This window comes from Trifolium pratense, linkage group LG4 (assembly GCF_020283565.1).
Source record: "Trifolium pratense cultivar HEN17-A07 linkage group LG4, ARS_RC_1.1, whole genome shotgun sequence".
Classification (NCBI taxonomy): Eukaryota; Viridiplantae; Streptophyta; class Magnoliopsida; order Fabales; family Fabaceae; genus Trifolium; species Trifolium pratense.
Genome location: NC_060062.1, coordinates 44,685,234 through 44,712,661, shown reverse-complemented (window position 1 = coordinate 44,712,661; position 27,428 = coordinate 44,685,234). Strand labels below are relative to the sequence as shown.

At 35.6% G+C, this 27,428-nt stretch overlaps 1 protein-coding gene and 2 long non-coding RNA genes across 3 annotated transcripts; 2 read left to right on the top strand and 1 right to left on the bottom strand.

The window, feature by feature from the left end:
• Window positions 1-1,747: 1,747 nt before the first annotated feature.
• Window positions 1,748-8,764, bottom strand: LOC123922740. Its single transcript, XM_045975436.1, has 5 exons — window positions 8,271-8,764; window positions 7,545-7,772; window positions 4,243-5,255; window positions 2,759-4,128; window positions 1,748-1,870 (listed from the first exon to the last, which is right to left on the bottom strand). Exons 1-5 carry the CDS (start codon window positions 8,762-8,764, stop codon window positions 1,748-1,750), a joined length of 3,228 nt encoding a protein of 1,075 aa, XP_045831392.1.
• Window positions 8,765-15,645: 6,881 nt separating this feature from the next.
• On the top strand, window positions 15,646-16,310 carry LOC123923918. Its single transcript, XR_006814525.1, has 2 exons — window positions 15,646-15,792; window positions 15,894-16,310. It is a non-coding gene; the product is annotated as an uncharacterized LOC123923918 (long non-coding RNA).
• Window positions 16,311-22,419: 6,109 nt separating this feature from the next.
• LOC123923917 lies at window positions 22,420-23,567 on the top strand. The gene is made up of 2 exons (XR_006814524.1): window positions 22,420-22,730; window positions 22,832-23,567. It is a non-coding gene; the product is annotated as an uncharacterized LOC123923917 (long non-coding RNA).
• Window positions 23,568-27,428: the final 3,861 nt, after the last annotated feature.

The window sequence follows — 27,428 nt, the reverse complement described above, 5'->3', positions numbered from 1 at the left end:
GTATTTTTACCCCTTTGATTATCCATTTCTTCTTATATCCCACCTTACACAACTTAACCATGGCCCCGTTACAACCCGTAAGACCTCAACTTTTGCATGCATGTAGACTATTTAGTGGAGATATCGGTCAAATTACAAGCTTATGGTAATGTGCATTTTGTGGAAACTTGAGTGCTTATTTGCCTAGTCCCTAAACACTTTAGAGAGATTGTGAGAATATCCTTGTTCATTTAAAGATAGTTTTCATGGACATATTAAAAGTCTCTAATTGGGCAAATTTTTGACATCTCATATATCATATATTGTCTGTCATTGTTGATTATAATTTTTGGTCTCTCATTTAGCTATCTCTGTCTTCCTTTTTGAAAATGTAGTAAGCCAGGAAATTTGCTTGAGGACAAGCAAAGGTTAAGTGTGGGGGAGTTGATAAACTCCAATTTAGTGTATTTTATGTAAATATTTTTTGTGTTAATTTAGAGTAATTATTTATTATTATATAAATAACTCACTTGATTTGCACTATATTATACAAAAGAGAAGAAAAGCTAAAAAAATGCAAATCTACTTTTTGAATCACTTAAAGATAAACATTATATATTTTATACTATTTATTATTATTATTATTATTATTATTATTATTATTATTATTATGTGAAAATGAAATTAAAACAATGTTACAGGTCCAAAAGAAATCAAACACGAAGGAATATTAAAGGAAAGTAACATGTGCCTTCTCAAGGGTAAGAGAGGCGGCAGCAACACAATGAAAAGGATGGCAAGTTGAAAAAGGTCTGACAAAGCTTAAAATCAAGTGGAGCTTAAAATCAAGTGGATTAGCGGTGATACAAGACTTAATATTGAAGATTTGCGAAGGCGGCTAAGCAATTGGAAGGCAAGGAGTATAAATAGAGCTCTTTGGTGAACACTGGGGGTACGCTTTTCTTCTGTTCTCTAAACACGTTGTACATAGAAGACAGTTTTGGAGAAGCAGAGATTGAAGAACATAGAGGAGAATACCAACAACAATTGAAGTATTTTTGGGTTATTCTCTTCTCTTAATTTCATGAATCTTTTAGTGTTCTTCATGATTATATGTAGCTAAATACTCTTCTAGGGTTTATGGTACATCTTGTAATTGAAATTCCTTATACTATGTCTTAGTTTTATGTTCTAGTTTCTTGTTTGAATTTCTATTTTTAGTTCAATTAATTTTATCCTATTGATTTTATCACATGATTAGGAATGATCAACCTATGAATGTTTATAATCAATTGATTGATCAGCGACCGTACTGCAGTTAATTGGTGGACCTATAGGATAAATGAGACTTAGATTATTGCATGACCAAACCTTAATCTTAGTCTTCCAATCATTCAACCTTTTTGTGCTTTATGCTTTTCTTGAATTTCAACTCTTTGCATGACCAAACAAGGGGTTAATTTAGGGAAAAGAATATTAATCACGAATGACCAAACGGGTTAATAGTTTTAGTAAAGGGATTGGTAATTGAGTTAAAATAAAGGAATTCAAGTGGAACTAAACATAGGGAATCAATAATTGCAAGTGAAACCATGACCCTAGACCTCTCTATTTTGAATCACAACTTTTACTTTTGTTCATGTTCGTTGTTATTTTCTATTTATGTTTTTAGTTATAAAAAACACCTCCACTATTAGTCGGTCTAAATAATAAATAATCTTAAATAGTTTGGTACTTGTTAATTAATCTCTGTGGATACGATAATCTTTTATACTACTTCTGCGCTAGAGTACACTTGCTCTAGGTGTGTTTTTAACGCAACATCAACCAAAGTAATGTCAAGATCCCTCTCTGAAACTACCATTCTAGATGCTAAGCTGTCATTCTTTTCCTATAATTTCAGATTTAACCAGAATTTCAGACTAGGGGGGGGCTATTTCTTTTCAAGAGATCCAAAGCTTTTCAACATCAACTCAGGGGCAACTACTTTCAAGCTTTATTATTGTTTATTATTTTTTGAAAAGAATTATTGTTTATTATTATTTATTGTTTTTAAGCTTTAGGTACTACTCCACCTTTTCACCTGACGGGATCTTACTTGTAATAAGTCCAACCTGTTACTCAGAGTAGAGCATCCTACACAGCACTTGTTCCTCCAGTTTCGGGCACAGGAACTTGTTCCTCCAGTTTCAGGCACAGGAACTTATTATATTCATTAGTTTTAGCTCTTAAGCAGTTTCCCTTTTTCTCAATTAATAGCAATGATCGGTCCATCTGTTACTCTAGCCTTTCCCCCACACTTAGTTCTAATCATACCCTCCATTATATTGAAATTAGAGAACTTAGTCTAAAGAATAAATATTTCAGAGGTTTATCTAGACATTACTAAGTTTGACAGTGTTCAAGCAGTTGTGCATTAAGTTGCAAAGACTATCATGTCAAGTATCAAAACAAAAAACTCCAAAAATTTCACTGACCCTACAGTTATCTGCCCTAGCCTTAGAACATGTGACTACTCATGACAATTTTTTTTATTTATTTATTTATTTTTTTAAAACACAAAAATGTAAATGTAAATGTAAAATGTCCCTCCCCCACACTTAAACCAGACAGTGTCCGCAATGTAATCTAAACATAAAGTGAGAGTAAAGGAAGGAACACACCCGAGGGGCTAAGGTGTAGCGGCTGGTGCTGGTGCTTCTATGTCTGGTGGTTTTGGTGGAAGCCCTTCCACACTTTTATGGAGCAGCTTCAACCGCTGTCCTTTTGCTTTGAAAACCTTGCCAGTACCTGTACTTTTAATTTCTATAGCACCAGAAGGAAAAACATTAGTCACGACAAAGGGGCCAATCCACTTGGATCGAAACTTACCAACCATATCTTTCAGGCGAGACTTAAACAGCAAGACTTTTTGGCCAACAGAAAATTTCTTTTTGGAAATCATCTTATCATGGAAGTGCGTAGTCTTTTCTTTATCATGGGAGTGTTTGGTTGGGGCAGCCGGAATGTCAAGAACTTTAACCGTACAGACTGCCTCATTGACAACAACTTCACCTGTATGAATGTTATTATCCTGCAAATCAGATTCAATCTTAGCACAAATAGAGCAAAGGTTAGTGTTAGTAACTAAATCCATATAAAAAATAGAATGTTCTTCCACGGGATGTTTCATGGCATCAAAAATGTTAAACTTAGCGACAATGTCGCCAAACTCCATGGACATGGTTCCATCATAAACATCAACTTTTGTTCTTGCCGTTCTCATGAATGGTCGGCCTAGAATGATGGGTGCCCTGCTGGAATTAGTTTCTCCCTCCATGTCTAGAATGTAGAAATCTGCAGGAAGAATCAAGTCATTAACTTGCACCAGGACATCTTCTACCTTCCCAGCAGGGCGGGCATTGCTCCTGTTTGCTAATTGTACGATTAAACCTGTAGGCTGCAAAGGACCAAGATCAAGGTTATTATAAATAGAACTAGGCATAACATTAATACCTGCTCCCAGATCAAGCATACAATTTTCAAACTTGTGATCCCCAATGGAACAGGGAATAGCAAAAACTCCTGGATCATCACACTTTTCTGGCATGGTTTGACTGAGAACTGAGACATTAGCTGAGGAACCAGTTTTGGGCTGAATGAAAGCAGAAACATTTCGTCCCAACCTGACTCTCTCATTTCCCTTCAACTTCCTCTTGTGTGTGCACAAGTCTTTCAGGAATTTTGCATATTTAGGAATCTGTTTAATTGCATCAAGGAGAGGAATGTTAACCGCACATTTTCTGAATACATCTAAAATCTCCTTGTCTTCCTCAACTGTCTTCTTGATATTTTTCTGCACCCTTTGAGGAAAAGGAATTGGTGGCACATATACTCTTTCTTTTTCGGGTTCGGTCTCAGTTGTAACAGAAGGAGGTTCAGGAGCAGATGATGATGCAACGGTTTTCTTCTTCTTTTTCTCTGGTGCTGGTTCTGACACTCTTCCAGATCGCAAAGTAATTGCACTCACATTCACATTCGGATTCGGCACTGTTTGTGCAGGAAGGTTACCAGAGCCCTGAGCTTGTAATTGGCCTATTGCATTAGCCATTTGTCCCATCTGTGTTGTCATGTGCCCCATCTGAGTTGTCAAGTTCTGAATGCTAACATCTGTTCATTGTTGGTACTGTATGTTACTTGTAGCCATTTGCTTGACAAGGTCCTCCAATGAAGGTGAAGGGATGGCTGGTGGGGCAGAGGGGGCTGCAGCCTGTGACTGATTACCGTATCTGAGGTTTTGATGATTCCTCCAACTAGGATGATACTGGTTGGTGGAGAGGTCAGGATTGTTGTACCTGTTCTGATTGTAAAGGGCTGCTGCTGCTGCATATGCTTGAGGTAGCTCAGTTATTGTTTCATCCTGCAGAATAGGACATGTGTCGGTTGGATGTTCAGTAGAAGTACAAATGCCGCACACTTTAGCTATTTGAGGTCTATTAACTGCCAACTGTTTCACCAAGGAAGTAAGTTCATCAATTCTAGCATCAAACTTGGTTTCGAGCGCCTTGATGGAAGGAGAGGAAGACTGAACCTCATTCACACTTGCAGAATTATTTCTAGTTGTAAACTGTTGCGAGTTGAGTGACATGTTCTCGATCAAGGCCTTTGCAGCAGCTGGAGTTTTATCAACAAGTGCTCCACCACTAGCAGCATCCAAAATGTTTCTATCCATTGGTAGCAACCCCTCATAGAAATACTGGATGAGTAATTGCTCGGTGATCTGGTGTTGAGGACAACTAGAAACTAGCTGCTTGAATCTTTCCCAGTATTCTGCCAATGATTCGTTTCCCTGCCTAATGCCGCATATTTCTTTTCTGATTGACGCAACTCTAGAAGCGGGAAAGTATCTCTCTAGAAAGACCTTCTTCAAATCATTCCAAGTTGTGATAGAATTCGGCTCAAGATAGTACAGCCAATCTTTGGCAGCACCCTGGAGCGAGAATGGAAAAGCTCTGAGCTTGATGTGATCTTCTGTTATACCTTCAGGCCTCAATGGTGTAGAACAAACAACTTGAAATTCCTTCAAATGCTTATGCGGATCCTCACCTGCAAGACCATGAAACTTGGGCAACAAGTGTATCAAACCAGATTTCAATTCAAAAGGAATATCAACGTCAGTATATTGGATGCATAGACCATTGTAATTGACATCAGGAGCAGCAAGCTGCCTTAGTGTTCTTTGTTCAGCCATGTTATCAAAAGCAAGTTTAGAATCAAATAAAGTATGCAAAGAGAAACTATGTAAGAATCAGAATCAGATTCGTTAATGAAACAAAAAGAAAGAAGAGATATGGTTAAAATAGATTCAGAAAAATATAAAAACACGAAATTTAGTCTAATTAAGTAAAATAAGATTTTTGGAAATTAGTTTGGAATTTTCTGAAACTATAAAAACAGAAATAAATTAAAATAAAATAGTAAAACACGGAATTTGAACTTTTTAGGTTTCCGTCACCTATTTTGTTCCAAAATAGGGGATTTTGAACTATGATTTTTTTCTAATGAACAGGTACAGGAAACACTAGATTTGGAGAAGATTTTCCAGAAAACTGTTTTTTTACGAAAACTGATTATTAGGGCACGTAAAAGCCAGAAAACACGGGAAAGCAAGGCTAGAACGCAACCACACAGAAACTGAGTCTAATATTAGCTAAAATCAATTGAGAGTCCCCGGCAACGGCGCCAATTTAATCACCGTCGTTTCGTGATCAAAATAATTTTAAAATAAGTAGTACAAGGTAGTAACCTTGGTCGTTTCGCAAGGACTCACAATCGGTTTAACAATGTTAGAATCAATTTAAAGATTGCAAATTGGGGGTTTTCGGTTTTGAAAACAGTAACAACAATAACGAATTTAATCAATGTGAAAGTAATCAATCCATTGGTTTTAGGAAATCTTGTTTATCATCTATCCTAGGTTCTCATAAGATTGTTCGTTAGTTTATGCTGGGCTGATTATGGAACTAATTTAACAAGCGAAAATCAATTCTATAAAGAATCGTTGATTAAGCACCAACGTGTTCAATTGACTATGGAGATGATCAAGCGTCACCGATAACATAGATAAAATCATAACGATAATTCATTCAGCCCCTTTTTACAAGCGAAAAAGCATATATCAATTTCTATTCAAATTAATTTATACAAGCGATGAATGAATTCGAATGGTCTCGATAGTATGAATATGAAACAGAATAATTAAGCATCAATTGTATCAAACTCATACATAAAGAAGGAGACACGAAAATTGATATATGATAAGCATAAACATATGAATTGATAATAAAACCGAACCTCAAGAATCAAGAACAAAATTCCTTACACCAATGGATTGAAAATAAGTTTAGTTCTCCATGAAGGTAGTGGCTGCTCTGGGGATTGGTTTCTCGTGAAATCAGAATGAAAATAACCCTAGCTGCCTTTTTTTCGGTTTAAATAATACATGGAACGGGCCTTAAAACAATTGGGCCGAAAAATATAAAGTTGTGCTGAAATTAAATTCGTCTGGAACATAAACGCAATTATTTGACACACTTGCGCTCCGAACTGGGTTTTGGCCTCAACATAAAAGTCGTAGCTCTTGATCTCAGCTTTCCAACGCATCTTCCCGCGTCTCAATCCGATATTTGTAACTCCAGTTATGACCTGCGGACCGGAAGGGTGTCAAAGTGCTATTTATTCATAAATTAAGTGCGAAAATAAAATAGAGTTAGAAATAAACTTAAATATAAAAACACCTTAAAATAGTGAAAATAGTAAATTAAACCATAGGAATACACTAGTACAATAGTAGAAGAATGTGCATTAAAATGCACTGATCACAGACCATAGAGCACACACAGGTGCTAGAAATTCAGGATCTAGCCCATAAAGGAACAACAAAAGAAACACCAAAAGTACATCAGAAACAAATATAAGGAAACGTCAGAAATCAGATTGAAGAACTTTCATCAGAGTCCTCCATCACATCCTCAGAACCATCCTCAGACTCACTAGCCTCTTTTCCTTCTTGTCCATCTGGCTCACCCTCAGCCATTTCAGCAGCTTCCTCAGCCTTGAGTGCCTCAATCACACGATCTATTTTCAGCTTCCTGGCCTCAAGAGCTCTGCTGGTCTCAGTCAAGTTTGCAATCATCTGCTTCCTAGAGAGTACACCACCCTGGACAGATGTGCCAACACCTGCTGCAACATTTGTCCCATCCAGCAGCCTCTGCTCAATCACCAACACCCCTTTCCTTTTACAAGGGACATCAGTACTCCTTAGTATATCTGGGTGTTGCTCAAGAATGATATTGCATAGCAGAGTGGGGAGAGCAACTGGCTTTTCAACAGCATATGTCAGAGCATGACTTAAAGTTTCTTGAAAGAAATAAGCTCCATAGTCAAAATTGGCCTTGGTACCCACAGCATAGATGAACTTTCCCAATCCTCTGGCCACATCACCTGAGTGGGTCGTAGGCACCCAATTATGTGCAGCAATCCTATTCAGAACAGCATAAAATGGTGAGAGGGAAGTTGCAGCCAACTTAGCCTTGCTTGGCCAAACCTTGATTCTTCCACCAGTGAGGACCTTGCAGACCTCATTGTCTGTGACTTTTAGAGGAGTCACTTCATCAGAATCCCTTTGCAAATATTGGTTGATTATAGTTGGTGAGAACTTAACACATTTACCACGAACAAATACCTGCCTGTATTCAGGACTTGCAGGATCATTACAGTTGTCAGCCACATTTATCAAAAATTCTTTGACAAGCCTGTCATAGCACTTGTCCAAACCTACCACAGTTTTCATCAAACCAGCATACTCAAGAGCTTCAACAATACTTGGACATTCAAGAATATCAGCTTTCAAATTTCTTTCCAGAGCCAGCCTCCTATGATATACAAATTTCCATCTTGCAGACCCATTCTCCAGATGAAATGAGACATTATCCAAAGGAGCATAGGGAACAGTTTGAGGCACCTTCTTCCTTCCTATACTCTTCCTAGATGTGCTGCCAGATGCAGCAACATCTGTCTCTGGCTCAAACTCAGAATCACTTGTAGGTGGAGCTTTCCTTTTCTTAGTTTCAGTCCTAGGAACCACTTTACTGACAGGTTTTGGAGGTCCATACAGAGGCTTTTTACCAGTATCTCTTCTAGCCTTAGAAGGTTTGGGTGTTTGGACAGGTGTGTTAGCAGTCTCTACACCTTTACCAGCCCTACTTCTAGTCCTCCTAGCCACACTAGCTTCAGAATTTGCAGGAATAGACTTTTCACTCACAGTTGTTTCATTAACAATTACAACCTCAGGATTTTCATCTACAACCTTATTAGGAACGGTTTCTTTATCAGCAGACTTAGGTTGAGGACTCTCATCAGACTCAGAATGATCCTCAATATTTTCCTGTGCCAAAGATGTGGTAACATCTGGCACAACATTTGGCACAGCGCCAGGTGTTGCAACACTAGGCGCAACATGAGTCTCAGGAGTAGTTTTCTTGAGAGACTCAGTAGCAACAGCCTCATTGGTCTCAGTGGAAGCACCAATATCAGTATTAACAGCAGTAGGAGGTTTAGGAGCAGTTTTCCCCAATTTTTCAGACACAACAGGATCCTTTAAACCTAGGGTTTCAGCAGGATTTTCAACATTAAGACCTAAAGTAACAGAAGTCTTACCAGATGTATCAACATTCGCTTCTGCAGAATTAAAGACAGGTGTAGGGACATCACTTGATGGCAATGGATCATTATACAGTTCAGACATTGTATAGGCCCTTCTTGATTCAGTTCGCGATTTCTTGCTCTTCTTCTTTGTTTTCTTAATTGACGCGGAGGGAGATGAAGGATTTATACTCGTTCGTGATAATTTTTCCTTCTTTGCAACTGATTTTCTCCTCATCGTTGGACTTGTGGAAGGTACGGTGTTGAGTGGAACAGCGTCAATCACCACTTTTTGAAGCGATGGAATAGCATCTGTCTTCGTTGGTGAGGATTTTGCAGAGTCAGACATAGTGAGTAAAATGTGGTGAAATTTGTGATTGAAGAAGATGGAAGTTGAAAGTTTTCTGAGTAAATAAAAAGTGGAAGTTGAGTTGATTTGTGTGAGAGAGAGAAGAAGATGAGAAGTTTGCGTGAAGATAGGTTGGTTTTGAAAAAACAATAATAACTCCCTTAAGTTAGCGTGCACCAAAAGTGGGAGAGAGAAATCAACTGCTGCACGCTCTTCATGCAGTAACTGCTATTGATTTTCAAAATGGCAAATTCCCAATTTGCCCCTCAGTTTTTCAAATTGACTTGCGTCCAAAGCTTTAGTAAAGATGTCTGCTAATTGTTCTTCAGATGCAATGTGCTCAAGTGTAACAATTTTTTCTTCTACAAGCTCTCTTATAAAATGATGGCGTATATCAATGTGCTTAGTCCTACTATGCTGAATAGGATTTTTAGAGATATTGATAGCACTCAGATTATCACAGTAAAGTGTCATGACATCTTGCTCAACACTATACTCCTTCAACATTTGTCTCATCCATAACAATTGAGAGCAACTACTCCCGGCTGCTATATATTCTGCCTCAGCTGTTGATAGAGACACACTATTTTGCTTCTTACTAAACCAAGATACTAGATTGTTTCCCAAGAAGAAACATGCACCAGAGGTGCTCTTTCTATCATCAGCACTTCCAGCCCAATCTGCATCACAATATCCAATTAAGGTAGAATCATTACCATGAGAGTATAAAATTCCATAGCTACATGTGCCATTGACATATTTGAAGATCCTCTTTACTTGAGTCAGATGACTCATCTTGGGTTCAGATTGATATCTTGCACAGACACCAACTGCAAACATGATATCAGGCCTGCTAGCTGTGAGATATAGCAAGCTCCCAATCATACTTCTATAGAGACTTTGATCCACATCAACCCCTTTCTCATCTTTGGTAAGTTTCAAGTGTGTAGGTGCAGGTGTCCTTTTGTGACTACCACCTTCCATTCCAAATTTCTTCACAATGTTTCTTGCATATTTTTCTTGAGAGATAAATATGGTGTCTTCCATTTGTTTGACCTGAAGACCTAAAAAATAAGTTAGCTCACCTACAAGACTCATTTCAAATTCAGATTGCATTTGATGCACAAAGTGTTCCACCATTTGTCGCGACATTCCACCAAATACAATATCATCCACATATATCTGAGCTATCATTAGCTTCCCTTTCTCTTCTCTTACAAACAAGGTTTTATCATTTCCACCCTTCTTGTATCCATGGCTGACAAGAAATTCAGTCAATCTTTCATACCATGCTCTAGGGGCTTGTTTCAATCCATAAAGTGCTTTCTTTAGTTTATAAACATGGTTAGGGAAGCTTGGATCTACAAACCCTTTTGGTTGCTCAACATATACCTCTTCATTTAGATAGCCATTTAGGAATGCACTTTTTACATCCATTTGATATAGCTTGAATTTTAAAATGCATGCCACAGCCAAAAGTAATCTTATGGACTCCAAGCGAGCAACTGGAGCAAAAGTCTCATCAAAATCTACTCCTTCTATCTGGGTGTATCCTTGTGCTACAAGTCTGGCTTTATTTCTAGTAATATCACCATTTTCATCAGTTTTGTTCTTATACACCCACTTTGTACCAATAACATTTATACCATCTGGTCTAGGTACTAGATCTCATACCTCACTTCTTTTGAACTGAGTTAGTTCCTCCTGCATAGCATTGATCCAGTATTCATCAGTCAAAGCTTCTTTAACATTCTTTGGTTCAATCTTTGATATGAAACATGAATTGGAAATTGCTTCTTTTGATCTTCTTGTTGCAATTCCTTGATTTGGATTTCCAATGACAAGTTCCAGAGGATGATTCTTCTGTGTTCTAGTAGATGGTCCCTTGTTTGGTCTAGGAACCTCTGTAGTAGACTCAGAATGTTGATCAGGTTCAGGTTCAGTTTGATCATCATCAGGTGTTGGGACAGGTGTTATGACATCTGTCTCTTCAGTTGGATCTGCACTTGTTGTATCACTGTCATCAACAACAACATTAATTGATTCCATCATAGTTCTTGTTCTGGAGTTAAAAACCCTGTATGCTCTGCTGTTGGTTGAGTAACCTAAAAATATCCCCTCATCACTTTTGGGATCCAATTTTCTCCTAGGTTCTCTATCTGCTAAAATATAACATTTTGACCCAAACACATGGAAGTACTTCACAGTAGGCTTCCTATTCTTCCATAGTTCATACAATGTTGTAGCAGTACCTTTCCTTAATGTTACTCTATTGTGAATGTAACATGCTGTATTCATGGCTTCAGCCCAGAATTTGTAAGGAACATTTTTGGCATGCAACATTACTCTAGCAGATTCTTGTAAGGTTCTATTCTTTCTTTCAACCACACCATTTTGTTGAGGTGTAATTGGTGAAGAGAATTCATGAATTATTCCTTCAGCAGCAAAAAAATCAGCAAATTTAGAGTTTTCAAATTCCTTACCATGGTCACTTCTGATTCTTACAATACCACAGTCTTTCTCTTTTTGAAGTTGTACACAAAGATTTTTGAATTCTTCAAAAGTCTCAGATTTTTCCCTAATGAAATTCACCCAAGTATACCTAGAGAAGTCATCAACAATAACAAGAACATATTTCTTACCTCCAAGACTCTCAACTTGTATGGGCCCCATCAGATCCATATGTAGTAACTCAAGAACTCTAGAGGTGGACAAGTGTTGCAACTTTTGGTGCGACACTTTGGTTTGCTTCCCAATCTGACATTCACCACAGATATTGCCTTCCTGTATCTGTAAGATTGGTAGTCCTCTGACAGCTTGTTCTGATATGACTCTCTTTATGCTCTTCAGGTTAAGGTGTCCTAATTTTTGATGCCACAGCTTAACCTCTTCATTTTTAGTTAAGAAACATGTAGATACATTACCTTCTTCAAGAGGAATCCACAAGTAGCAGTTGTCTTTTGATCTAACACCCCTCATAAGGATGTCTCCTCCATTATTGCTGACCAGACATTCATTTTTTGTAAAGTTGACTTTCATGCCTTGATCACATAGTTGGCTTATACTGATTAGATTGGCAGTTAGTCCTTTTACAAGGAGAACATTTTCAAGTTTTGGTAGACCATGGTCAATCAGTCTTCCAATACCTTTGATTTCCCCCTTTGCTCCATCTCCAAATGTCACAAAACTTGTGGCATAGGATTTTACTTCCTTTAAATATTTTTCAACACCAGTCATGTGTCTAGAACAACCACTATCAAAGTACCAATCTTCTTTTGATGAGGCTCTGAGAGACGTATGGGCAATCAAACTTTTCCCACTGCTTTCAGCTGTATACTCCTTGGTATTGATTGCATCATCTTTTTGCTTCCATTCCATCCTTGTTTTAGTAATGGATGGATCAGACTCTTGAGGAACTTCACTTGGATAACCATACAATTTGTAGCAGTAAGGCCTTATGTGTCCCTTTCTTCCACAGTGGTGACATCTCCATGAGTGGTACCTGCTTCTAGGTCTAGGTATAAATCTAGGTCTCTGCCATCTTTGCTGATGTGGTGCCACATGTGGTGACACTTGTCTCTGCTGTCTAGGAGCCAGGTGTGGCGACATCCTGTCATGCATTTTTGGAGAAGGTTGTTTACTTGTCTCAGGCATATATTTCCCTTCTTTGTTGTAATCCATAATCCTATTAACATTTTTGTATTCATACCCAATGCCTGTTTTGGATCTACTAGGAGCAGGCAGAGTTTCCAGGATTTCATCTAGATCACTTCCTTTGAATAGCCTAAGAACATGCTTCTTTAAATTCTCAAGATGAGAGTTTAGTTCAGTTACCTCTTCATTCAGATGGGCTATCTCAGTCAGTTGTTTGATCTTGTCAGCTTCTAAGTTGATGATAGTTGCCTTCTGTTGCTCAATGATCTTTAAACTATCTTCCCATTTAGTACCAAATTCAGAGATTCTTGACAAATTAACAGCTTTCTCAGTTTGCAACTTAGTGATTGTCTCTTTTTGCTCTTCAGAGACTCTGCAGACTTCTGCACTCTTCAGACACAGCTTTTTATATGATTCAGCAAGCTCATCAAAGGTTAGTTCTTCTTCACATGATTCAGTGTCAGATGTGCAAACACTTGTCAATACATGTATAGCTTTTGCAGTATCGGCTTCTCCTTCAGAATCTTCATCTGACCAAGTTACAGTTAACCCCTTCTTTTGTTTCTTCAGAAAGGTTCCACATTCACTTCTGATGTGACCAAACCCCTCACATTCATGGCATTGAACACCTTTATTTGGAGCTGATTTCTCATCTGTTACAGGTTTTCTGAAATTCCTGTAAGTGTTGCGACCAATGTCAGTTGCACCTGTCTTAGAGCGTTTGTCCATTCTCTTTAGCACCTTATTAAATTGTTTTCCCAAAAGAACCATTGCATCAGAGATGCTTTGTTCAGATTCTGTGTCACTCAGTTGATCTTCTTCCTCAGCATTTGAAACAAAAGCAATACTTTTGTTTTTCTTATCCATCTTTTCATTTGTGGCTACCTCATAGGTTTGTAGTGAACCAACCAGTTCATCTAGCTTCATATCTGTGATATCCTTTGCTTCTTCTATAGCTGTGACTTTCATGTCAAACTTCTTAGGTAGAGACCTGAGCATTTTTCTTACCAGCTTTTCTTCAGGTATCTTTTCACCCAAGGCATCAAATTGATTGTCAAAATCAAGTATGGTCATGTGAAAATCCTGAATGGTTTCATCATCATTCATTCTTAGATTCTCAAACTTAGTTGTTAGGAGTTGTAGCTTAGACATCTTCACTTTAGAAGTACCTTCATGAACAGTCTCAAGAATTGTCCAAGCTTCCTTAGCACAGACACACTTTTTGATGAGTCTGAATATGTGCTTGTCAACACCATTATATAGCGCATATAATGCTTTTGAGTTTGCAAGAGCAAGCTCATCTTCTTCTTTGGACCATTCTTCAGCAGATTTCAACTCAAGAGTTGGTTTACCATCTTTGTCCATCTTCACAGGTGGAGTCCATCCTCTCAGAATTGCCTTCCATGTCTTGCTATCAATTTGTTTTAGGAAGGCCATCATGCGGGACTTCCAATAGTCATAGTTTGAAGCGCCAACCAAGAGAGGTGGTCTGGTAACAAAACCTCCTTCTTTGTCCATCCTTGCCAGAAACGATTTCCCTGGAGCTCACCCTAAAATTCAGAACAGGGTGCCTGCTCTGATGCCAATTGAAATTCCTGGCACACAGTGGACAGGTGTTGCTCAAGGTGTAGCAACACTTGTCTGTTGTAGACAGATGTTGTCACTGGTGCGCCAACACTTGTCTTATAAACAGAGCAAATAACATAAAACAATACAATCAGTAAAGTAAATAACACACGAGAGTTGTTAACCCAGTTCAGCCTAAAGCCTACTCTGGGGGATACCAATCCAGGAATGAAGTCCACTATCAGCAGTATTACTTCGAAGCTAAACTCACCCGTTTACAACTTCTCACTTAATCACTACCCAATGACCCTTCTACCTAGGAACTCCTAGATATGAGACCCCGTCCCAATTCCCACCTTAGCAACACAGACAGCGCTGCTATTCAATTCCACAACCACAACAGGTGGAGACACACTCCTAAGAAACTAGGATTCACTCTTGCTTAAAAGCTTGCGAGTAAACCACACAACACAACAGAACAATCTCCGTACTTTAAAGCTTAGGAGAAGTTCACACTTACAACTCAATAACACTCAGGTCCTAAGCTTGCATCAATGAGACACAAGATAGGCTCACAATTAACACTCTAAAATCCCTAAAACACACGCTTTGTAAGAACACGATTTTAGATACTTGAAACCATATGCTTGCCTTCGTATTTATAGTAGTAGAATGACTTGGGCTTCAAGACAAAATTAGGGCTTCTAGAATTGCGGCAGCAGTGATATATTTTTGAAATCAATAGTTATATTTTTGAAACCGCAAAAATATATTTTCCAAAAATATAATTCCTTTGGAAAATAAAACTAGGGTTTAGCTGCCTCATGAAACACATTAAACACGTGCGCCTTCTTCTGCAAGATACCTTGAACAAATTCTTCAAACAGATCTTCAAAAGATTGAGTAGAAATTTAAACCCGCTAGCTGGCGCGCACGATACAGAGTCAGATGTTGTTCCAAAGTGTAACAACATTTGTCACAACACTTGGGGTCAGCACACTTGTCTCAACACTTGGCTAAAATATGTTTTTGCAAAATGTAGCCAACTTACAAAAACCCAACATTTACTCTCATAATAAATATTTAAGGGCATAAGTGAAATTAAACATTTAAAACATTTGAAAATCGGTCAAAATTTCTTATAAAAATGACCAATTTTTTCCTCAAAGTGTTCTTATACATTTAAATTTGTTATGTCTTGACTCTTATATATACTATATGGGTAAATTAAAACATAACTGAAAATGGATTTTCGGCGCAATAACTATTGCCATGAATTATTTCTCAAAAAAATAAAAATATAAAATATTGCCATGAATTGGCTTTAGACAGACTATATGGGCAGATTAAAATAAATTGATATAAATAATAAACTAAAAATTTTATAAATATATAAAAAAAAACACAACCCCAACTCGATATTCAAATTCAAATAACTTCATTTATTTACTCAAATAAAATATTTTATTTACACTTAGAAATTATGGGTTTGTTTGCTAGTAAATTCTACAACGCCTTCATGTTCCTATCTCTTGTTCTTCTTCTCCTTCTTTCCTCAAGTGGTACAAACTTCTTCAATTATAAGTCTTATAGTTAATAAAGTTCTTAATTTGCTTTATTACATATTATAATTATTATTACTATTTTAAATTTTTATGTGTAGATGTCGAAGCAGCAAAAATTTGTAGAAGCAAAAGTAGAACATGGTCGGGGCCTTGTATTGATAACTCATCATGTAGTTCAAAATGCAAGCAATCGGAGCATGCAAATTATGGTTATTGTGAACACAATGGTTTTTGCTATTGCTACTTTTATTGTTCATGATCATGCAATTTCCACCTTTGACACCAAATGCTATGTCATCACTTAGATTAAAATGTTATCATCATTATGTCTATTTGTTGGTTTGGATCAGTTTTGGTTCACCTCGTTACCCAAATTAATCGAAATTTTCCAATTTGAAATAAATTGAGTGTATGTATGATACAAGATTATTGTATGATGACTAGAGCTAAACACATTCAAATTATTAGGTCAACATTCATGAAATCTTAACACATTTATCTTGTATTCCATTCAAGATTATTGTATTGTATTACTATAGTAACCTAATGATAGATAAATATGTTAAGATTTTTTTTAAGTAAAAGTAATGACTCAAATAAGATAAATAAAGACATCTCAATATGTTCACACTCATTCGTTATTTTATCTTAAAAAGCGAGCCATCGCATACATATTATAAAAGAGAAAAAAAAAGATACAAAATTTGGGAGGCCTAGACCAAAATTCAAGTGGGAACTAAACAAATTACAACTGACTTATTAAAAATCTTACCTATAAAATTCAAAGGGAAAAAGTGAGGGGATCTATGTTCAGGAAAATAAAATCTATTTCTCGAGAAAAAAAATTACACATATTATGAGGTATAGTATCCCACCATTGGAAGTCGAAAATATGCAAACCAATATTAGCAAGAACATCATCTCATTGATTTCCTTCCCTAAAAATATGAGAAATAATAAACATCATCTTTTTTGTAAGATCGACACAACTCAACCAACGATTCCGAACACGCCAAAGAATCATATCAGAATTGCGGAAAACTAAAGTCACCGCGAGAGAATCCGTTTCCGACCAAAGTTGATGCCATCCACTAGAGTAGGAAGTTTCAATAGCAATCATTACACCCACTATATATATATATATATATATATATGGGGTTTTCTAACTTAGACCCTAGTTAGGTCTAAGTTAGCAAGGTGCACCTTTTGAGTTGGACCAAAATACCCATTCTTTTAATTTTTGAAAGAATAGAGCAACAGGGGCATTTCTGTAATTTTATATAAAAAAAAAAAAATAACAACACGCGCCCCACCTTCTTAAACAATTAATAGACGTGGATCCAGTGTCGCGCGCGTACGGAAGGACCATGGTTACAGACCGTTGATTTCCATCAGACAGCCAAGATGTGATCTCATTAAGACTGTCTGATCAATCAGACAGACCAGATCATCCTGATCTATCTGATCATCTTGTCTGCGCCACACTAGATTATATGCTGGAGAGAGAAAATTTTGCTTTTGAAAAAGGCAGCCACGTGTCAGCATATGAATGGGTCTGCGTGATTTTTTTCATTTTATACTTTAAACTCGATTATTTCGTCGTAAATTAATTTTTTATTTTTTATTTTTTATACCAAAATTCATAATTTTTTTTTCTCTACAAATAGAGACTTGGTTCGTTTGATTTGGACACCGAAAAAAAAACACAATTTTTCACTACTTTAAACTCGATTATTTCGTCGTAAATTAATTTTTTATTTTTTATTTTTTATACCAAAATTCATAATTTTTTTTTCCTACAAATAGAGACTTGGTTCGTTTGATTTGGACACCGAAATCCTTCTGAAACCATTTATATGGTAGAATGGTTTCAGAGAGTTGTAATCTGAAACCATTTTGCTGGTAAAATGGTTTCAGAAGCAAATAACTAATAATCAACTTACTGAAACCATTTTACCAGCAAAATGGTTTCAGATTACAACTCTCTGAAACCATTCTACCAGATAAATGGTTTCAGAAGCAAACACAATTAATAAATTACTCACTGAAACCATTTTGCTGGTAGAATGGTTTCAGTAAGTTGATTATTAGTTATTTGCTTCTGAAACCATTTAGCTTGTAGAATGGTTTCAGAGAGTTGTAATCTGAAACCATTTTGCTGGTAAAATGGTTTCAGAAGCAAATAACTAATAATCAACTTACTGAAACCATTTTACCAGCAAAATGGTTTCAGATTACAACTCTCTGAAACCATTCTACCAGATAAATGGTTTCAGAAGCAAACACAATTAATAAATTACTCACTGAAACCATTTTGCTGGTAGAATGGTTTCAGTAAGTTGATTATTAGTTATTTGCTTCTGAAACCATTTAGCTTGTAGAATGGTTGCACATAGTTGTATTCTGAAACCATTTTACTGGTAGAATGGTTTCAGTGAATAATTTATTAATTGTGTTTGCTTCTGAAACCATTTATCTGGTAGAATGGTTTCAGAGAGTTGTAATCTGAAACCATTTTGCTGGTAAAATGGTTTCAGTAAGTTGATTATTAGTTATTTGCTTCTGAAACCATTTAGCTTGTAGAATGGTTTCAGAGATTTGTACTCCGAAACCATTTTTCTGGTAGAATGGTTTCAGTGAGTTGATGTAAGGTAGTGAAAAATGAGATTAAGGTAGTGAAAAATTGGGTTTTTTTTTTCTGTGTCCAAATCAAACGAACCAAGTCTCTATTTGTAGAGAAAAAAAAATTATGAATTTTGGTATAAAAAATAAAAAATAAAAAATTAATTTACGACGAAATAATCGAGTTTAAAGTAGTGAAAAATTGCGTTTTTTTTTCGGTGTCCAAATCAAACAAACCAAGTCTCTATTTGTAGAGAAAAAAAAATTATGAATTTTGGTATAAAAATTAAAAAATAAAAAATTAATTTACGACGAAATAATCGAGTTTAAAGTATAAAATGAAAAAAAATTAACGCAGCCAATTAAAATGTGACACGTGGCCTTTCCTTTTTAAAAGCTTTCTCTCTCCGCGTGTGGCCTTCACCCACGCGCGCCTGTCGGCGCGTGTGATGCACGCGCTTGGCTTTTGTCAAATAACGCGCTGCCACGTGTCCTGGGGGGGAAAAAAGAAGTGGGGGGTGCGTGTACTGTTGCGTAAAATTACAGAAATGCCCCTATTGCTCTATTCTTCCAAAAAAATAAAAAATGGGTATTTTTGTCCAACTCAAAAGGTGCACCTTGCTAATTTAGACCCAACTGGGTCTAAATTAGCAGCCCCCTATATATATATATATATATGAGCATGAAAAGCATACGAGGCACCCATATGTAATGTAGGGATTAAGAAGCCTCTTCAAAAGTACAGGACATGCAAATAATAAAGCATGGTCAAATGGTAGACGAACCTCGAGGCTTCAGCTTGCTCCAAGAGGTGCAGGCTCATTGAATTTCAATATATAGGCCAGTTCGACGCAATTTGTAATGAATGAATATAGGCACTGGAAAATAAAATAGGCCCAAGATGTATTAGTCAATTTTAGGTCATTAATCATGTTCTAGAATGATCTAGAATAATGATGAATCATTGGTTAGTTTGTTAGCTATATATAATGACATTTGATGCATCTAATAATCAAGCAAAATGAATGAAATGAGTTAGTTATTTTAGCTTAGTGTAGTTTCTTATAGTTTCTAGAAATTATCTCCTCATGAACAACAAAAAAGTTATTATAACACAATTGCTGAATAACTCGAGCAACCAAATAAGCATCACATGAGAAGCACCATACTGAGAGATCACTCTTTGACAGAAAAAGTGAATGAAATGGCTTTCGGATCTATAACTCAATCCCTAAATTTCACATCACATAAAAAGTGTAGATTATAAATCAATCCCTAAACTCAATTTCATTCATATATCTCAAAACCATACAATTTAATTCATGCAATTTCATTGAATTTAAAATTTAGTGAGTAAAAGCATAAATAGCAGTAGAAATATAAACCAAAATAGCCACTCAATTATACAAAACCATGACTGCTAGACTTTGAGGGAGCTTACAGAAATCGCTTATGACATTTCTATATATAAGCTGTTTTTCAGCTTATTTCCATAAACTTTCCATGATAGTTTATGAAAACATCTTATAGCTTTTACAAAAATTGTTTGAATTAATTTTATCTTTTTTATAGGAATAGCTAATACATATGCACTTGTATCATAACCACACTCAAAAGTCAGAAACTTATACATAAGCGCTTAACATGATAAGTACTTATACATAAGCACTTGTATTATAACTACAGTTACAAACATTCCTTGAAATATGACCACAAATCATCATAACAACAAGAGAAAACATAAAAAGATCAGTCGAAATTGGGCGAAATCGATTAGGCCGAAGATAATTTTTTGGTTGAATTTGGCGGAAGCAATTCACGAAATTGAGATGAAATCGAGAGTGAAGAGTAAATTTCGTTAACCTAGAGTTGATTTTGGGGTGTTCTTCCTTAAGCTAGAGTGAGAGTAACAACAGAAAAAAGTAGATTATATTAGTCACGGCTAAACCGTGGCAAATTGATATATTTACCTACAGTCAATTAAACCGTGGCTAATCGGTGAATTTTTTGTAACCCTTTATTATTGAAAAATTATATTTGTACAATAATTTTTGAACAACATTTGACAACTTTCTCTTTTTTTTTTTTCTCTCTCTTTATTATTATTGTCCAATAAAAATAAGGAAAAAAAATTGTTCCAAAATTATTGTTGAAATAACACACCTCTTATTATTTTATCCCTCATTCCCTTTAAAGCCCATTAAGGTTTTAGAGATTTTCAACTTCTACATTTTTTTTTGTTGACAAAATTCAACTTCGACATTTACAATTCAATAACTGTAAATTTTTAATATTAATTCTTCTAGCCAAAAAGGATCATCAATTACAAATAATTTAATATGTTCGACTTTAAATACTCCCTCCGTCCCATTTTATAAGAGCTACTTTAACTAAATGATATTATTCATTTATCTTGCTTTGACCGTATTTTTTTAATAATATATAGATACAAATATTAGCATATGAGATCTTGTTTGATTTGTTTTGATGAGTATTTTCAAAATATGAAATTTTTATAATTTTTACTAATAAAGAATTAAATATATTAGTGATCAAAATTGTGCATTAACACACGTGCAGTGGTCAAACTAGTTCTTATATTTTGTTACGGAGGGGTATATAATAATAATAGGTAAAAAAAACCTATGCGGTAGTATACAAGTGCACCGCATTCATCACCATCACAACATTTATCCATCCATCCCATGTAAGACCTATAAATCATACTGAAAAGGCAATTAACTACTTAAAAACCAAGTCCGATTTAAAAATAATAAATTCATGCATCTTTTGGTACAAGAGTTTTCTTTTCCGTTGAGCAAAAGTCACTATTGATACATCAATTTTTTATGTATGTATATTTAGAACAGAATATGAACTTGAAATTTCTAAGAACTTATTTTAAAGAGCAAAATTATAATTATTAGACTATTTTTCATTTTAATATAAGTTATAAATTATTGTAAATAAAATAAAGTAGTAATAGTTACTATAATTATTTTGATTTTTTTTTGTTCATTTTTTACCTATAAATTAATTGAATACACATGGGGCATCTCCAAATGAATTGATTTAATTGATTTTTTGCCTATAAATTTTGCCATGACGCAACTTCTAGAGTGACTACATATCGGGCATTTTTTTCTCTTTTGATAATCAATATTGGGGGATTGAAAAGCAGATAATAATAAATTGAAATTTAATTTTTGACTCATCCTCATTTCTATCATTCTATGTCTTGTCTCTAGGATAAACTAAGAGTCTATTTGATAAAATGAATCGAAAAGTTAGTTGAGATTGATTTAAAGTGGTTGATAAATTTAACATTTATAAATATAAAATAACATAATTATTTTTTTTTACAATTACATAATTATTTAATTAAAAAAATAAAAAAGAAACTAAAAACGATGTTGGCAGTACAACAATCATAAATATCACCGCAAAACGACACCACTATTTGCATTTTTATTTTTTATTTTTATTTTTTGTCAAATAATTTTGGGATTAGAAATTTCACCTTAAGGTGTATAAGTGGGATGATCAGGGTTCGAAACCCGCCCTCCTCTGTATATATAATATAATATCTCTGCCAACCGAGCTAAACTCACGTAACACTATTTCCATTTTTTTTACTAGTGTTTTTTTTTTTTGGGTTTATACTAGTGTTCTTCCTAATTACCACTTTGATGTTTTTGTTAAAGTTCAGAGAGAAACATAAAGTGACGGCTAGAATTTCAATAATATGAGAATGACATTTTTTTTAACAAAATAAGGATTACAAGATAATTTATAATAATTTATAATGGACTACTTAGACTACTAACATATAATAATACTATTATCTAACGGTTTTTACTAGATTACTCGTATTTGTCAATGTAAAATAATATATCTTTTTCACACAAGTTGTTTTTTCACAATTTGGAAATTTAAATTGTTTATACTCTATTAATTAGAGTCTTAAATTATAAATTCGTAGTGAACCATCAAAATCTTTAGAAATGGACCTACCTTGACTCTACGCAAATTATATGGGTCGATAAGAAAATTTGATCATAATAAATTGAAAATTAACAAACAAAATATTCAACCCGGCTAGCAACACTATATTATTTCAAAAAAATCAACTAGTTTGATCATCAAAAACTATATATATTGCTTTCTATATTTAATTAAACACAAACATTTGTTGGTATCTTTTGTAGATCAAAACGTTATTTACATTTTAGAAATTATGACTTTCTCTACAAGTAAATTCAACACCATTTTCATTTTCCTCTATCTTGTCCTTCTCTCTATTTCCACATGTGGTACAAATTAATAACTAAGCAACCTATATATTTATATATTATATTCCTCATGCTATTTCTATTCTAAGCATTTATTTAATTATTTGACTTTTTATGTGTAGAGGCTACAGGAAGATTTTGTGGAGCAGTATGTAAAACATGGTCAGGGCCTTGTATTAATAATGCGGCCTGTAATGTTGAGTGCCGTGAATCGGAGTATGCAATATTCGGTACTTGTGTATACCTTGATTGCTTCTGCTTCATTGATTGTTTTATTCAGCCCTAAATTTCAGATCGAGCATAATTTCATTTTGATAATTTCCGCAAAATAAAATACTCCCTCCGATCTTAAATATAAGCAAAAATTTAAATGTATTTGATTCAAATTTAATTTTCTTATACATACTCCCCCTGACCACAAAAATAAGAAAAATGCACATTTTAAATTCATTGAAGAACATATGTATCTGGTGGTCTGTGTTATATATAATCCAGATACATCAATTTTTCGATGAATCTAAAAAGTTCTATTTTGCTAATAATTGTGACCGGTGGGAGTATTTAAGAAAATAAAATACTCCCTCAGGTTCATTATTGAAGTATATGATTCAGATAATATATTATAGATCCATATATTAGTTACTCCTGTTTGAATGAATTTAAAAAATGAATCTTGTTTATATATAGTAAGTGTTTAAATGAAATGAACTAAAAGTTAATATAAAATAAACATATGTGCTATTTTGTCCTATCATTCCTTTTGTATGGATATATTTTAAAATTATTTGTATAAGTGGTGAAGTAGTAAATTTTTATTCAATATATATTAATGCGAATGTGAATCTAAAGCTTTCCTCATTCTATTTCGTAGCATTTCATTTGAATCACGTCAAACTGTTAGGAGTAATTAGTGCCTTTGGGCTTAGTATGTGGGCTTGGCCCAATTGTTAGGTTACTTGTGCCTTAAGCTATGTTGGCTGACCTAGTAACTAACTCATGTCTTGTAAGCACTATATAATGGGGTCTTCCCATAGAATGAATGCAAGCTAATACCATTACTCCTTACAAGTGGTATCAGTAGGCCTTACTCCAAGGACCTATTGATTGGTGAAACGCAGTTTCAAAAAGTTAGTTACGACGGTTACAGAACTTTTTCTTTCCTCCTTCATTCGATTCGATTCATTGGCTGTGATTCTTGCTCATTCCTTTTTCAAATCAAGCATTTCTTGCTTCATCCATGGCGTTTTCAGGCAACTATCTGCAACCTAGTGTACCAAGATTTGATGGTTATTACGACCATTGGGCTATGTTGATGGAGAATCTTCTCCGATCCAAGGAGTTTTGGAGTGTTGTTGAGAATGGAGTCACGGTTGCGCCACCAATGGCTACAATGGAGCAACAACGTCTTGCAGATGCAAGTAAGCTTCTTGATCTTAAAGCCAAGAACTACTTGTTTCAATCCATTGATCGCACAATCATGGAAACGATTCTTGAAAAGGGTACTGCAAAGGATATTTGGGAATCGATGCGTGTAAAGTTTCAAGGTTCAAACAAAGTGAAACGTGCTCAATTACAAGCTCTGAAGCGCGAATTTGAGGTTCTTGCAATGAAAGAAAGTGAATCAATCAATGATTACTTTGCAAGAACACTCTCCATTGTCAACAAGATGACAGCTCAAGGCCAAAGAATGGAAGCTTCAGATGTAGTTGAAAAGATCTTGCGCTCTTTTACACCAAGATTCAACTATGTAGTTTGTTCTATCGAGCAATCCAATGATGTACTGGCACTTTCAATTGATGAATTGCAAAGCAGTTTGATTGTGCAAGAACAGAGAATAAAATTTCAAAGTGACAAAGATGATGAGCAAGTGTTGAAAGTCAGTGGTGGTGGACGTGGAGAGCGTGGACGTGGCCGTGGGCGTGGTGGTGCTCGTGGTAGGGGCAGAGGAAGGCAGAACAATAGCAAGGAACATGTTGAATGCTATAAGTGCCACAAGTTGGGTCACTACCAGAGTGAATGCCCTAGTTGGGAGCAAGATCCTAATGTCAACTATGCAGAGTTCAATGAACACGAGGAAATGCTTCTAATGACCAAGCAAGATGCTACAATTCATGCAAAAACTGAGGTATGGTACCTTGACTCAGGTTGTAGCAACCATATGATAGGGAATAAAGAATGGCTGTTTGATTTTGATGATTCCTTTAGAGAGTCAGTAAAATTAGGAGATGATTCCAAAATGCATGTAATGGGGAAAGGGAACTTGAAACTGTATATTGGAGGAATCACTCAAGTTATCAGTGAAGTATACTACTTGCTTGGACTTAAGAATAATTTGCTAAGCATAGGCCAATTACAACAGAAGAATTTAACCATTGTCTTCAAAAATGATATTTGCAAAGTGTTTCATGAAGAAAGGGGTCTTATAATGTCAACACCAATGTCTGCTAATAGAATGTTTGTGATTAAGGCAACTGTGCTTGTCCCTATGTGCCTGCAAACTACAAATGAAATAGATTCTCAACTGTGGCATAAGAGATATGGCCATTTGAGCTATAAAGGCTTGAACACTCTGGTTAAGAAAGAAATGGTGAGAGGCCTACCTGCATTGAAAGAAGCAAGTGATGTTTGCTCAGATTGCTTGTTTGGCAAGCAACACAGAGAAGTGATACCTAAGAAAGTGAATTGGAGGGCAACACACAAGTTAGAATTGATTCATTCAGATATATGTGGACCAATAAATCCTGCATCTAACAGTGGTAACAAATACTTCATTACCTTCACTGATGACTTCACAAGAAAGACATGGGTATACATATTGCAGGACAAGGCAAGTGCTTTTGAAAGTTTCAAAAGGTTTAAAGCAGTAGCAGAAAAGGAATCAGGTTGTCAAATTCTTAGTTTAAGGACTGACAGAGGTGGAGAGTTCATGTCTGAAGCATTCAACAAGTACTGTACTGAGCAAGGCATCAAAAGACAACTCACCACTGCCTACACACCACAACAAAATGGTGTCTCTGAAAGGAAGAATAGGACCATCATGAACATGGTCAGGTGCATGCTGAATGACAAGAAAGTTCCAAAGAAATTTTGGCCAGAAAGTGTCAAATGGGCTGTGTATGTATTGAATAGGAGCCCAACATTGTCAGTCAAAGATGTGACACCAGAAGAAGCATGGAGTGGCATGAAACCTTCTGTGAAGCACTTCAAAATATTTGGATGCTTGGCATTTGTTCATGTACCAGATGCACAAAGGAAGAAATTAGATAACAAAAGCACCAAATGTATACATTTAGGAGTCAGTGAGGAATCTAAAGCATATAAGTTGTACAATCCAATTGATAGAAAGATAATAATCAGCAGAGATGTTGTCTTTGATGAATCAAAGGGATGGAATTGGGGAGAGGCCTCTGAAACTCAGCAGAAAACTCTTTATGACAATGATGATGAACCTGCAGAGATAGCAGAAGAAGCAGACACTGATGTGAATAATGAACAAGATCCTCAGAATCTAACTGTGCCAGATAGTGAAAGTGATGAACAGTATGAATCAGAAGATGAATTACCACCAAGAGTGATTAAGAGGCCTGGATATCTTAGTGACTATGTAACTGGTCAAGAATTGGAAGAAGAAGAACAACTGCACAATCTAGCTGTGTTTTGCAATAACACTGACCCTACAACATTTGATGAAGCAGTAAAGCATGAGGTTTGGAGAAAGGCAATGGATCAGGAAATTGAATGCATAGAGAGCAATGACACATGGGAGTTAACTGAGTTACCATCAGGAAGTAAGAAAATTGGAGTCAAATGGATCTATAAGACAAAATTAAATGAGAAAGGAAAAGTTGAAAAGTATAAAGCAAGACTTGTTGCAAAAGGGTACTCTCAGCAATATGGAATAGATTTTCAAGAGGTGTTTGCTCCTGTGGCTAGATGGGACACAATAAGAACTGTGTTATCCATTGCAGCATCAGAAAGTTGGACTGTATACCAACTTGATGTCAAAAGTGCCTTTCTATATGGAGAACTCAGTGAAGATGTGTATGTTGATCAACCTCTAGGATATCAAAAGGGCAAGAAAAGTCAAGTTTACAAGCTAAAGAAGGCCTTATATGGATTGAGGCAAGCCCCAAGAGCCTGGTATAGCAAAATTGAAGCATATTTTAGTAATGAAAAGTTTGAAAAATGCTCACATGAGCACACTTTGTTTGTCAAGCAAGTAGAAGAAAAGATACTCATAGTGAGTCTGTATGTTGATGATTTAATATACACTGGAAATGATGATGAGTTAATCAGGGATTTCAAAAGCTCCATGAAAAGAAACTTTGCCATGACAGATTTGGGAAAAATGAGCTACTTTCTTGGTGTTGAAGTAACTCAAAATGACAGAGGAATTTTCATAAATCAACAGAAATATGCAGCAGAAATTCTGAATAGATTCAACATGGATTCATGCAATTTTGTATGCAGCCCCATTGTACCTGGTACTAAATTGTTCAAAGATGAAAATGGAAAGTGTGTAGACTCCACACAGTTTAAGCAGATGGTGGGATGCTTGATGTACCTTATAGCAACTAGGCCTGACTTGTGCTATTCAGTTTGCCTTATTGCAAGATACATGGAAAGGCCAACAGAAATTCACTTAGCAGCAGCTAAAAGAATTCTCAGATACCTCAAAGGAACTATTAGTTATGGTGTTTTATATGACAAAGGAAGCTT

Excerpts from the sequence above, each read along its gene's own strand:
- LOC123922740 (XM_045975436.1), bottom strand. The coding sequence starts at position 8,764 with ATGTCTGAACTGTATAATGATCCATTGCCATCAAGTGATGTCCCTACA. Across the intron at positions 5,256-7,544 it reads GTTTGGCCAAGCAAGGCTAA|TTTCTCTTTGCATACTTTAT; the intron begins GTTGGCTGCAAC and ends ATTCTTACATAG. Across the intron at positions 1,871-2,758 it reads AAAGTACAGGTACTGGCAAG|GAAAAGAATGACAGCTTAGC; the intron begins GTTTTCAAAGCA and ends CTGAAATTATAG.